Genomic DNA, 14,062 nt, shown 5'->3' on the forward strand with positions numbered 1-14,062 from the left:
ATGCTGCCTTGCAGATTTTTTTTTATTTGTTGGTGAATTACACAAACAAATCCCACAACACTGTTATCAGGAGACAACGGTTAAAACGTCTTTGAGTATAAAGCAGCATAGGGAGTTACGTGTCGAGCAGAGCTAACAATGTATTGTTCACTTGACATTCTAGCAGATTTCCAAAGCCTGAGGTGGGATTGTTTCAGGGGTGGAAGTTAACATGGACACAGTGGTAGAAGAAATCCATAGAAATTCTCTTTAATAGAGAAAATAAGCTGACCAAGTCCCTTCATGGTTGGAGTCTGAAACTATATCATTTTAAAAAAATTAGAAAATTTGTTAGAAAAAAATAGGTACAGTGAAATTGTATATACTGAATCACAGCCATGTTATCACAATTTGCTTTAAAGTAAAAAAAAAATCATCTTTACAAATGTTTTCTAGATCAAAATAGTTTCCTACACTGCCTTGGCTTCAGAGACTAGAAATTATTGTCTATTTTTTACATTATTATCTTTTCATATTAAGTCTGAAAGTAGTAACAAAATATACAAAGCAAAAAACTTTTATCCTCCCTTTTCAAACTAGAATTATATCTGTCACTTGCATCTTTAACATAGGTATATATAAATACTACACTACAGCTGATTGGTTAAGCTGGAGTACCACACTTCAATAACATTGAAGGCCAACAATATCCCTGCCTATCTGTTATGTAAGAGCATCCAAGTGTGCCTGTAATGCATAGCTTCTGAATGATCACTGTGGGAACTTCTCCAATACAACAGTGAAATTAATAAGCTTCCTCAGACTTACTACTTGTCACCACTGTAGAAATGTCAACAGTGTAAGGGGGGGGGGAGAGAGAGAGAGATGGACGCCATGAAGATCTTTACAACCCTGAATTGTCTGTGCTGCTTAAGAAACAACCTGGTGCAGCAAACTAGTAGGTTGATCCCCCAATCTGGACATACCTACCACACTATAGAAATGGGTGCAGACAAGCAGTGTAACAAGCAGCACAATAGTAACATGGAAAAGAAGCAATTCTGACAAGCCTTTTGGCACTAGCATAGGACCAAATTTCACCAAGTCTTGACTGAAAACCTTGTGGTGGCTATCCTTGTATGCTTAAAACTGATGTTGTATTAAGCTAAAATCAGGTAGCATCTGACAGGTGTGAGGGTTAGGGGATTATTAATTTTTTTGGTATGACTGTTCAGGGACCCTTCAGAAAGAAAAGGTCAGCATTGACAACCTGCCTTTCCCAGAGTCTTGCTGTATGCATTTACATAGCTTCAAACTCATCAATTCTTTGCTTGGTGTTGCCTTGTCGGATCTGCCTGAGTGTCTTGTACTTGTCTCGTCCTTGCCGCATGTTCTCTGTGTGAATGAGGTCGTTTTGTGTCTTCTTGTTCTCATCTCTGGCCTGGGCTAGTTCATCAGTCAGCGTCTGCAATATTTAAAACACACGAGTTACAGAGACATACAAATACTTGGGGGAATATAAGGTAGCACACAAGACCATAAGTGAACATCATTCCTCAGTCCTTCTATTCCTTGGAAGCCAGGATATGAAAATCTTTGCCACGGTGTTTCTTGTAATAGAACAAATAGAAGTGGTACAACAAGAGGAGTGTAGAAAAATAAGAGCCTGGGGGCAGTTTAGAAGATTCTGGATTTCTTCCAATCCTAGCCATGCCAGGCTTCCTTATATAGGCAACTGGGGCCTACAACAATGACCCATAATTAAATGAAATGTACCATATGAGCTTCCTGGTACATTTATTAGCGTCTGCATTTAACAGGTTCAGCATTCAGTACAAGGGCAGTGAAAGAAGCAGATATAAACATCTCTCAACTCTTTGGAACAACCAACCAAGGAAGCTGCCTTCTATTGAGTGAGTCCACTCAGTCCATCTAGCTCAGTTTGTCTGCACTGACTGGCAGCAGCTCTCCAGCATTCAAGGCAAAAGTCTCTCCCAGTCCTGCATGGAGATGCCAGGGACTGAACATGGCATCTTCTGCAGGACAGCTGCATATGATAGTTTGGGCAACATGGATGCTGCTGAGCACAAACTGGGTGGCTACTGATTCACACAATCAGTTTCATGAAGTGGCTACCATATGGCTTTAGATGGAAACACTGGGACTGAAGCCCCATTTCACACAAAATCATCAACCATGAAGAGTGGCAGTCATCTCAGTCATGTGAAACTGATCTAGGTGTATCTTACCTTCAGCTGCTTTTGTACACGCTCATTCTTTTCAGCTTCAGTGATACGCTTTTCTTCATTACGATCGTCCAAGATCCCTTCACTGGAGAATTCTGCGCTGTAGCCAGAGGACTCAGTTCCTTCGTCCTGAAGGTTGTCGTGGACATGGTAGTTCACTGGCTCATACACAGGTGGGGGTGGAGGAGGTGGAGCAGTCATCACCAAGTGCAGCTCCTCTTTTGTTTTTACGAGATCTTCTTGGGCTTCTATAGCCTATAGTAATGGAACCAGAAAGAAAATTTAGACAAAATACCTTTTACTAGGATTCCGGTGGGTACAGAATGAGGAGCACTCTTCTTAGGTTGGTCTGTAAGTCACAAGTGGTACAGAAGGCTGCAGTGAGGTTACTCAGTGGAATGCCCTATATCAGACATAATACACTTCTCCTAAAAGAGGTGAACTGGCTAGTAACAAGCTAGCAGCCCAAGTACCAAGGCTTTGGTTTTAATTTCTAAAACCCCATGTTAAGTTGTACACACTGGTTTGAGATGGATTGTAGAAGGCTATTTATAAACTATTTTATAAATAAAGCAATTTTACAAATGCTTATTGTTTAAACATTTTTATACAAACCATTTTTGAGACAAGCACCTCAGAAGCATTATACAAATATCTTAAATAAACAATATGGCCCTACCCCACACAATCCCATCATACGCTTCTAGGGCTGGAAGAGTAGCAAAAACTACTGTTCTAAAGAACTGTGTAGCCCACACTCTCAGATGAATGGCAATGAAAGTTCCAAGGCAGGCCTAAAACTGCTAAACCCTTGGAGGATGAAGAGACTTAATACGAAGCTATAAAGAAACTTTGCGCTTACCCTGTGCTGCCACTCTTCTACCTCGTTCTCCTTGCGTTTCCTTGCCTCTTCCAGCAGTGCAATCCTGGCTGTGTATTCGGCAAGCTCTGTAGCCTGTTTGACAGAGAAAAGCATTTTAACATAATCCGGAGAAGATGGAAGTACTATTGGTCAGTAAGATCTAGAGACAGGGAAGCAACCCATTTTGGATGATGCTGTTCTCCTGATGAAAAATCAGGTAATACATGCCATTGCAATAGTGTTAGCTGGAACCAGCTCTAGGGAGGCATGCTATTCCACTCCTGTTCAATTTAAGATTCTGGTTATGTCCCTAAAGTCTCAAGTGGTTTAGAGCTACAATACTGCAAGGGTATTTATCTCCAATATGATTCTGCCAGTGCCCTTCAGTTGGCTGGAGAGGGACAACCTTATGTAGAGGGCCACCAACTTGGATGTATTTAAGAAGATAGTGCTATGAATGTCTACTAGCTAACAATCTGGGATCATGATTTCCTAATGCCTGCCTGATCCCTTATATCACTGAGATCTTTGGGGTGATCTATTGGTGCCCCCTCAATAGCTTAGATGCACAACTCAACTACTAGAAGTTGTGTTTAATGTTATGGGCCCTTTCACCTGAGATTAGACAAGCACTCTTTGTCAGGCATATGACAAAGACTTTCTTATTCCTGTAGACATTTTAAGGTTGCCTTTCAGGTTTCCATTGGGTTTTATGAATTTTTATTTTTCCCTGTATGGTTTATTTTTATGCATACCCCTAGAAGTGCTAATGATTGAGCAGCATACAAATGCCTTAAATAGTAAGTAAATAAAAACAGCAACAATGGCTATGATCAATATGCCTGTGCACAGTGGAGGAGGACTGCTATTGCACTCAGATTTTGCTTGCTGGCCACCCATATGCATCTGGCTGGCCACTGTGAGAACAGGATGATGGATCGGGTGCCCTTTGGCCTGATGCTCCAGCAGGATTTAACTTACTATTAGGGCCTGTTGCATATCTCACTACCAGCTGATGTGTAGCTAGAGGTAACAGGGAGGGAGATTTCACCACGGTAATGCCCAGATTATGGATTTTGTTTTGTGAGATCACTTTGTCCTGTCTCTTAAACACTGGGCTTGTTTTCTGCTTGAATGTTTTGGTCTTCTGGTTATAATGCTTCCCCATATTACTCTACTGTATACATGCTACAATTTGCTTTGAGTGGCAAGGAAGGACACGAATTCCATGAAAAACAAATATCCATACTGTACAGTATCTTGATTTCCCCCTTCATTCTCAAGACTCACTGCTCAGAAATACAGACTCTCTCAGTCATGTATTAATTTCTCCTATATTGTAGGATTTGCTTTGCTTTGGTCAGAAACTTTTTCTCCCCCCCCCCCCATGTAGCATTTAGCCAAACTCGTTTGCTACTATTTATATAATTGCCAGAGTTTATCTCCCAAGTGCCTTTGATGCGTACCAGCTGCTCCTGACTCTTCATCTGGTCGGCTGCTTGCTTCTCCAGTTCTTCCTTGGCTTGTAGAGCAGCTAAGCGCTCATTCTCTAGACGCTCAGCTTCCTCCTGAGCCCTTTTCCTTTCATCTTCAAGCTCCCTGGCTTTTTGGATTTGGTCTGAGAGCTCTGGAACGGAAAAAAGCCACACAATAAAAAGTTGTGTTTCTGTAAACTCCAGCCTTATAAAAATCCTTAGCAAATTTGGTGCATATGACAAAGAGGAGCTTGCTTTCTGAATGCCAAGACAATTCCAAGGTCTTATCAATATGTAAAACATTCTTCTTTGAAGCTTAATAGGTATAGCTTTGCATTATGCTGCTTACAAGGATGCAGGAAAAGTATGGATTCTAAAGCATTGGATTGATACAGGATAAAGGGAGGGCAGTGGGATGTTATGCATTTAAATTTCATAATCTTGTTCAGAGATATTGGCTCAGCCAGATCAGGGTGTAAAGGAAGCTACAGTGCACTGCATCAGATCTCACGGCTGGTCTGCTGAGAAAACATCCGCCAATGCAGGCAGTTTAGGCTGAGAATGTGAGGAAGTGGTGGAACCATGGGTTCCGGATGCCTGTTTAATGAAGGCAAATTGTACCTTTTTCTGCTTTCTGTGTCTTCAGTTCATACTCCTGCAGTCTCATCATTAGTTCTTCCTTCTCCCTTAGCATCTGCTCTTTCTCCTTCTCAATTGTCTCTCTCTTCTTCTTTTCATTTTCTAGCTGTTGTCTGTAATGGATAGAAACATAAGTTTGCTTCAGAACTCTGGAGGTTACAAGCCTGCTTACCCCTACACAACTATCCTGTGCTGGGGTGAAAAGCTTTTCTCTTCTGTGATTTTCTACAATGACAGAAGCTTGATGAAAATATGGCATTCAAACACTCCTGTGGCTGCATCCAGGGAGGCGGCAACAATCAGGTGTCACAAGCTCTCAAAGTAAGAAACTAGGAAGAAATTACAAAGTATGGAGCTGTGCCAGACAGAATTAGGGAATTTAGCTGCTCGCCAGGCTTTACCCACTGTAGATATTACTTCTGTTAGCTCCATTCTGGGTATGCATCACATTATAGGGATGACTCCATGCATCTTTGAGTTTATTTGGGGGAGCGTGGTAGGCAGCACTAGTGCAACATAGAATATGCTACAGGCTTAATTGCTAAACTGATAATGAGTGTTGTTTATCCAAAGAAGCCTTCATAAAGGAGGAAGAATAGAGATTTCAAGAGTATGAGTTCCCTGGTTTGGTTCTGCTTAGTTGCCATATTACTGCATTATAGTGGTTAAGATTGATTAAAATGGATCTCAGGAACATCTTGATATGGAATACAAAATGCTGGACATCACAGTTCTATTGTGATCCAATATTATTTATTTTAATAGTCATTTACTGCATTTATATACAGTGGTACCTCGGGTTACGTACCCGATCTGTTGCGGGGTGCCGTTCGCACCCTGTAAAGTACATAACCCAAGTGTCCATTTTGCGCATGTGCAAAGAGCGACACCGTGCTTCTGTGCATGCGCGAACGCTTCTGCGCATGTGCAGACCGCGTGGACATGCACAAAAGCGTCCGCGCTGCAAATTCACTTCTGGATTTGCGGGGTTCATAACCCGAAAACGCAACCCGAAGCAGACGTAACCCGAGGTACCACTGTATGGCCTTTTTGGAAAAGCACCTAAGGCGGCTTACAAAATAAAGCAATACAACAATTTCTTTAAATAGTTACCTATTGCTTTATGTCACCTTTTCTTAGCTAAGTGTGTATGCCTACATTTAGTAAGAAAAACTGAGTTCTCTAGATTTCTACCCTTGCATTGGTGGCATTTTACCCTCACCACCAATCTCTACCTCTGCCAAGTTTTATTGAAGACAACAGATTAGGTCCAGCCACTTTCTCCATTCAAGTGAACCACACCCTTCCCACCACCACAATGGGCACCTTTCTAGCTGCTTCTGGTGCTTCTCTTCACGGGCCTGGGCTTTCATCTGTTGGACCTCAATGGTGTCAGGTTTCCTACGGCGCATGTACAGCTCGTGATTTCCCATGCACAGCTGCAGGATCCTCTTGTTAATTCTTAGACGAGGAGCATAAAACACAAAGTCCTGGCAGAAGGAGGAAGGGGGGAAAGTAAGTAAAAACAACAACATCTATTTGGGCTTCTCACAAGCATTATCTTCCCCACTCACTCAGTCCTTAGTTCTTTGTTATGGAAAACACAGGTAGCATCGTATTACAACAGCTTATGTTTTTTAATTGTATGGGGCCTTGTTCTTTTCCTGAAACTTACACATGATGTGAAGCTTTAGGATGATGAGCCAAGGCCCAAATATTGAGAGAAAAGAAAAGAGAATTCAGGGGAAGAAAAAGCAGACTAGAGATTTTGATGCTACTATGGAAATGGAATTTAAAGTTAAGAAAATCAATACAATAGAAGTGTCAATAACTCTGGTTTGTTTCTTTTTAAGTGTGTCAATGAGATGTATACTTTAATCTTCCTATTAATCTGAAGTGATATGCTGCACCAATTAATGTACTCAGCATGGGATGTAGACTGAAATGATAACATTTTGTCAAATAACTGGACCAAACCAGCTTTAAAACAGTGTTTATCATCATCATCATCATCATCATCATCAATACTACTACTTTGCCTTTTCCCCTGACTGTGTACTTCAAAGCTATGAAAAGTGTTTAAACAAAATGGTGTCCTATACTTTGGAGATAACTTTTATCACATTTATTTTTTACCGACACTCCGCTTTTATTGAAACAAGTTACTTCACTGCTGTTTCACCATAGTAAACTTGACACAAACCTGCATCTTGCCAGTTCTACTGAACTGCAAAGTTACATTTTCTTGCTATTTATCATACTTGTATGTCAGGACCTCACAGTAATGAGAATTAAAATCCCCCTTTAGCCTAACAGCCTTGTGAGGCAATTTAGGCTGAGGTAGATAGTGACTCTTGAGAGTCCCATGGACTGCAAGAAAATCAAGCCTATCCATCCTTAAAGAAATCAGCCCTGAGTGCTCGCTGGAAGGACAGATCCTGAAGCTGAGGCTCCAGTACTTTGGCCACCTCATGAGAAGAGGTCCAACTTCCTCAGTCCAATTCCTATACCTCAATGGCTCTTAGTTTCCTAATAATTCCAAGCTTCTATTATCTTAACAGAAGGCATGCCTTAATCATCCAAAGCAGTGTTATGTTTCTTTTAAAAGCACAGAGGTCACCATGTCTTCAGAGTTTCTCTGAACTGGATGCCTATACTGCACATTTTCTCAATTCCCACTCCTAATAGGATAAATAGTGCAGTAATGGTTGAGAGTTCTTTTGTTACCAAGGTTTTCACAGACTATTATGCTCATGAGAAAAGACATTCATTGAGCTTTGATCATGGCTATAAAGACATGTGCATTTCATTTGAGAGAGTGTCCTTTTATGTAGATTACTGTGTATGAAATTGACTTTTAATAGCAGTTCTTTTTAAGTAAAAGGAATGAGAACCCTTGAATTTCTGGACCCACTTTCCCAAGATACATGTGGGTTGTGATCCAGTGCCCTGCACACACAAAGGCTTTTCTCCCTCTACAATTGCCAACAGGAGAACCCTGCTAGTGCTCACTGCATATCACAAAGACTGCGAAGCATTTTGTGTGTTCAAAATTTTTAAGAATAGTCACAATGCCCTTCCCTGGGATACACTAATTTCTGTAATAACCTCATGAAAAATCTCATTTTAAAAGTGCATCCTAGTTTGTACAAGACCGGATATGCCCAAGATTCACAAATATTTTGTATGTAAATTGCAACATAACGAACAACTATCTGGCATGGGAAGCTTATGCACACAAGAATAAAGGAGTGTTTCATGAATTCATTGTCATCAACCAGATTTATCTCATGGAAATAAAGGCTTTCAGTGTAGCAAGGCAGCGAGAGTCTGGAGGGGAGGCAGCATCATTCACCAAGCCTTCTCACCAATACACTGGAGGGGTATTTACAGGGCCGGGGGGGGGGGGGAAGGCAATTAGCAAATACAAATTATTTACAGCAAGTGGTCTATGGGGTGAGCTATTTAGAAGCCTCAGGAGGAAATCTTTCCATCAGATACAGGAAACAGTAATCTGAGTTGTTGCTGGGAAGAGTTAATGAGCCATTGCTCCTGTGGTCTCTGAAGTACATACTACAGATAAAGGTCACAAAGAACGTTTTTGAGAAAATATTAAAGAGGGGAGGGGACACAACTGAACGGCAAAAATTTTCTATTAGGTCAATGTTATCTTTTATGCCACCATTTCTTTTGATCCTTTAATAAGGAATTTAATACCTATGAGCTGAAGTACTGGTGGATTGCTGACACATACAATCCACAACTGAGCTATTGAGCATAAAAAGTATCGGAGTAAAGATGGAAGTTAACATTCTCAATTTGGCAGCAATTCTCGTCATCGGCTATACTTACGGGGGCTTTCTTGTCAATTGGTTTTATGACAAACTTCTTGTCATTGAAAGAGATGTTTCTGATCTCACTCCAAGGGAAGCCAATCTTGGGAGTTAATCTGCAAGCACAAAATTATTATGGTTTTGTTTTTTAAGAAGATACATTGATTATACACATAAATTGTCTTGAATGTGAGTATGCTAAATATAAAAAGGGGTCGGATCTCTTTTACGGGTACGTAAAAGCAAACCATTTTTCAATTTCATCTCAGGGCTGGGGCCTGTAGTTCTAAACCTGGATATTAATTTTTCTTAGATCTGGGGCCCCACAGATATTATGTCACTCTCAGCTGGAGGTCGCTTGCCCCTCCCTTTATTTCTTTTTCTTCTTTTAACTTGGGCAGTGCTAGGCTGGCTAGAAAACAGAAGTTCAGACCTTCCATCTCTTTCCCTCTTCGTCTCCTTTCCTCAGAATGCCTTTGGAGCCCAGGTTAAGACCAAAGACTTCCTCTCAACAAAAGAATGGAGGGGCTGGTCAGCTAGGGTCTTTCTTGCGACACCTTTTTTTTAATTAAGAAGGAAAGGGATCCTACTGATGCTTACACGATTGCGTGCAGAATGCCTTTTGTTTTGTTGTGTGTATGCACACCTGTGTGCTGCCTTTCCCCCTTTGCGGGTAGAGATTTGCCTGTTTCCTGAGATGTGCTATTGTTTGGGTATTTTGGGGTGGTTGACTTTTGCCTGGTTTTTGTGACTTGAGTTTTGCCTCTTGGGATAGTTGGGCAGCCATGTGTCCTACTTTAGAGAGGACAGTCCTCTGTCTGAAAGGCTGTCCTGTCCAAATCTGGTGAAAATATAAATAACCATATGAAGGTGTGAGCAGCAACAGTCGCTTTGAATTTGCCCATGCAGGGTTCACACCTGCAGAACATGCAGGTCACATGGCCATAGTCTTGTTCCCCGTTAGGGTGAGAGGCAATTATTTCTGAAAGTATATTTATGCAAATTTGCATAGCAAACTTTATGTAAATCTGCATCCTTTTTTTTTTAGTGCTTTTTCACTGGTGCTTTAATGCATTGCTTTTTCTGGGGTTGCTGTGTGTTCAACTATCCTAAATTTTCTGTCCTCCTGATACAAGCGGATTGAAAAGAACCAAAGAATCTATCTTATGGAAGCTTAGTTGCACTTTGCCCATCAATTCATTTCTATACAGGTTTTATTCATGTCAAAAATTCACTTCCAGTTAATGGCAGACTATCACAATTTCCGCTTTAAAGCAAAGCAAAACTATTAAAATCCACTAGGTATGTTAATACCCATTTACTTTATATAGGTGTATATCATATCTCTTATGATGAAAGGTGCCAACATGCTCTCTCCGTTCAATCCCATCTCTAGAAGGACAATCTATAAAATTATAACCGTAACACTAAAATTTAATGTTTCCCTTCTGTCTGCCACTTTAAAACACCAACACAATAATTACGTGAAGAACTATAATTTTGTTTTCATTATGAAAAGCAGTGGCACGAATATTTATATGTTAAGCTCTATTAGCCACAGGTGTGGTTCTGCCCTATTCTGCCCTGCAGCTAAGGTGGCCAGATGCAAAAAAGGAAAGGAAAAAAAAAGGAAGAGGACTGGGTTCTGACACAGTTGTGTAGAAGAGGAAATTCCAACAGGCATGACAAGCTATGCAAGCTAAACCTGCTGAAATTCCTTTTCTACATCAGACTTCCCCCAACCTGTTGCCTTCCCAATGTTGTAGTCCAAAATATCTGAAGTGCACCAGGTTGGAGAAGATTGTTCTAAACAACTAATAAAATGTGCAAGGGCCCCTTCTCTTTTTTCCTACCTGGCCATTCCTACCTTCAGCCCTTTACGTGCAACATTTAAGCAAACTGAGATATCTAACTGCATAAACACGAGAGGGTGGGATCCAGCCTCTTCATATCATGAAGGTTATGAATTAATTTTCAGGTGTCCCAGGGCTTACTTTGCTATGCATGTTTGCCCCTCCCCTCATTTTCCTTCAGAGGCGAAGTTTCCTTTCTGAAGCGTCGATAGCTTGCAAAACCTGTTTGAGTGACTATGGCTACACTAAAACTAGAAGTAGTATCACTCATGCAATACCTAGAGTGACACTCCTTGTTTTCTGGGTGATGGTGCACCTTAGCATTTCAGAAAAACCTCTCTCCTACTCTACCATCCCAAGACTATTTCATTTAAAATCAACATGAAGGCCTATTATATCCATAGCTGTCAACCTTTTCCCTTTTTTCCAATGCTATAAGTATGGGAATTTCCCGCAAAAAAGGGGAAGGTTGACAGCTATGATTCTATCCTTTTCCCATAAACTGCTTGAACATCTCTAGTTATATGGGCTTATGGTTTACCTTGAGCAGAGAGGACAAAGCAAAGTTAGTACTGGCAAAAAGGTATGTTCCTTATTTCAGATACTTCCAAACTCATATCTTTTAACTCTGCTGCACATCAATAGGACTAGTTTGCTTTTACATTTTGTCCCCATTAAGTTTCTTCTCTCTTGCTCCCTGATTACCAATCTGCTGTTTCCCCACCCTTCTTCCAAAACTAGAGATCTCATAGCTACCTAATTGAAAGAGGATCAGCTACAAATCTGTGTATGGCAGAGGACACAACCTACCGTAATTTGCTTCCAGTTTGACTCCAACCTCGCCATCTAAGGACTGGTGCGCACAAATGGCTCACAGCTGGAGCCAGCCACTAACAAAAGTGAGTTAAAATGCTCTCCCCGACTTGAATATATTGTATACTACAGCTAAGAAGCCTCACTTCTGCAGGAGACCTGGGTGGGCAAGGAAGTGGATTTCAGTTTGCCATACTCCACCTGCAGCCAACATACCAGGTAATACAGGAAAGGCCAGCTGATTACTTAAACCCCCCAGAGGTAGAGTGGCTCAGTGTAAAAGAGGATAGGGCTCCTGCACCTCTGTTGGGTTGAAGAAATTCCCCTTTCTACCAAAGAACTGAAGGCACAGATCCATCTCCCTTTTTGCACCTGCCCATGGAGGTACTATGTGTAAATAACCCATTTTCTATCATCCTTTGGCTCTAACCCAAGTCCCTGGCTCTGAATGGCCCTAGAGTCCTGTCTGCTTCAGATGTTGGTAGACACCTACCAGCGATCAGTTAAGAAATAATGGGCAGGATTCAACTAATGAATGCAATAACTTAATTTGCACAATGGGGCTTTCCCCCTTCTCCCCAAACCTCAAAATTGGCTCTGGGGGTTCAGGAGAACCTGTGAAACACAGCACAGGAGAAGGTGAAGGGGGAATCATTCCATCTGACAAGCCAAAATGCTTGCCCTGACAGAATGACTGCCAAAGCGCAATGTTGATTTCTTCCCAATTAATTCTGCTTGGGCAGAATGTTTTGATGAAGTTGGATCCAAGTTTCTGCCAGCCCTATCATTAGTATCTGGTATATGGCTTACCTTTAAACCATATAATGGATTATTCTGTTTGACCCCTGCCTGCCCTTCTAAAGGGCTAGTATATGAGTTAAGGGGGAAACAGGTCGCAGTTTGGAGATAGTAAAGGCACGTCACTTTGGGGCCACGTGTTTCCCAGCACAACCACATTCAGTGCACCAAGGTGACTTGCTTTGATAAGGCTGCCATAAAAATACAAAGCACAGATAACGAGAGAACTCTCTGGCACTAATGCCTGCTCTTCAACCTCAAAGGAATAATAAAACATCCGCTTACTTGTCGTCCTTCTCATAAATGTTCAGCCCAAGTGCATCTACTCCCAGCCAGAGATCGGTCCCTTTCTTATTCTTGATTTCAAAGTAGTTGATTCCATACATCTCCAGATCCTGGGCAATCTTCAGGTATTCCAGCATGGCATTCTCTCTGGTTGACAAGGAAATTATATGGAGGAAATGTTAGGTGATGTTTCTCTTTTAAGACTGATGCAAAACCTTTGTGCCAGTGGAAAAATAAATGCACTCATTGGGGTAACAGGAGGAGATTAACAGAAATGCCATCTTACTACAAAATGATTACAATATTACTTATTTCTTGTCCAACATGAGAGCTGTTGTACCCGGGTTACAGCAGAGGCCCAACTGGCCTTAACTAGAAGTTGGACATTTAGTATTGCTGATGCCATGCTGTGGAACACTCTTCCAGCAGTGATGGGCTGCCATCCTTCCCTTCTGATTTCCAGGCATCCCTTGAAGACATCTTTATGCCAACAGGCCTTCACAGCTTTTTAACTAGCCACTCACTACAATTATTTTTTTCTACTGTTTTTGATGGCTTTTTTATTGTTGTACACCGCCTTGATATTTTATGATACAGTACAATAGAAATACTTCCATAAATAAATTTCCAGCTTTGCTAATCCTCTAAAGTTTTTGCCTATAAGCTTGTTCAGAAGTTACACTGAACACAGATACAAACTACCTGTACACAAGTGTTTGGGTGGAGGAGTGTGCACTTGTTGATTTGTACAATTCATCTCTATTGTATGCACAGGTACACAGACACTACACTCGTTGAACACTACACATGAATGGGCCATGTTTGCTTACACACTCATTGAATGTAGCCCCACCTGTGTACTTTCAAGAGCATTTCAAAAATTCCAGTCTATCATGTTGTGCTTCACCCACACATTGTGCCCAGCATGGGAATTTCTACATACACAGACAATTATGTATCAGGAATGCAGAGAAGATGATGGGCCAGAGCAAGATATATGTAAAGAACCTGTTGAAGTTCTTTGCTACAGAGTTACCTTTCATCTAAGAGCTGGTGAGGAATGGGAATGCAAAATGTGGGCCCAAGAAAACAGACAGACCCCTTCAGTGCCATAACTCACTTGAGCATTCCACCATGTTCAGCATGCCAGACCTGGATCCGTTCTTCCCACTGTTCTCTAGAGAGTTTATGTTGGTCCATTACTCTAAATATACAAAAAAACAAAAAGAAAACCCATGAGGTGAGAAAGTCGTAAGCTCTAGTGTAAACTTGTGTACGT

The 14,062-nt window shown here is 41.2% G+C and overlaps 1 protein-coding gene across 2 annotated transcripts in view; it reads right to left on the reverse strand.

Annotated features, from left to right (window-relative positions):
• Positions 1-4: 4 nt before the first annotated feature.
• The window catches only part of EZR (ezrin), a 36,297-nt gene continuing 22,239 nt past the window's right edge, over positions 5-14,062 (reverse strand). For both annotated transcript variants that reach the window (XM_033144096.1, XM_033144097.1), the window contains 9 exons: positions 13,904-13,987; positions 12,784-12,930; positions 9,054-9,150; positions 6,528-6,691; positions 5,184-5,314; positions 4,554-4,714; positions 3,088-3,180; positions 2,229-2,480; positions 5-1,444 (listed from right to left, as the gene is read on the reverse strand). In XM_033144096.1, the coding sequence (XP_032999987.1) occupies positions 1,280-1,444; positions 2,229-2,480; positions 3,088-3,180; positions 4,554-4,714; positions 5,184-5,314; positions 6,528-6,691; positions 9,054-9,150; positions 12,784-12,930; positions 13,904-13,987 (1,294 nt within the window). In that variant the 3' untranslated portion in view covers positions 5-1,279. The remainder of the gene's footprint in view (positions 1,445-2,228; positions 2,481-3,087; positions 3,181-4,553; positions 4,715-5,183; positions 5,315-6,527; positions 6,692-9,053; positions 9,151-12,783; positions 12,931-13,903; positions 13,988-14,062) is intronic.

Source organism: Lacerta agilis, chromosome 3, assembly GCF_009819535.1.
Source record: "Lacerta agilis isolate rLacAgi1 chromosome 3, rLacAgi1.pri, whole genome shotgun sequence".
Classification (NCBI taxonomy): domain Eukaryota; kingdom Metazoa; phylum Chordata; class Lepidosauria; order Squamata; family Lacertidae; genus Lacerta; species Lacerta agilis.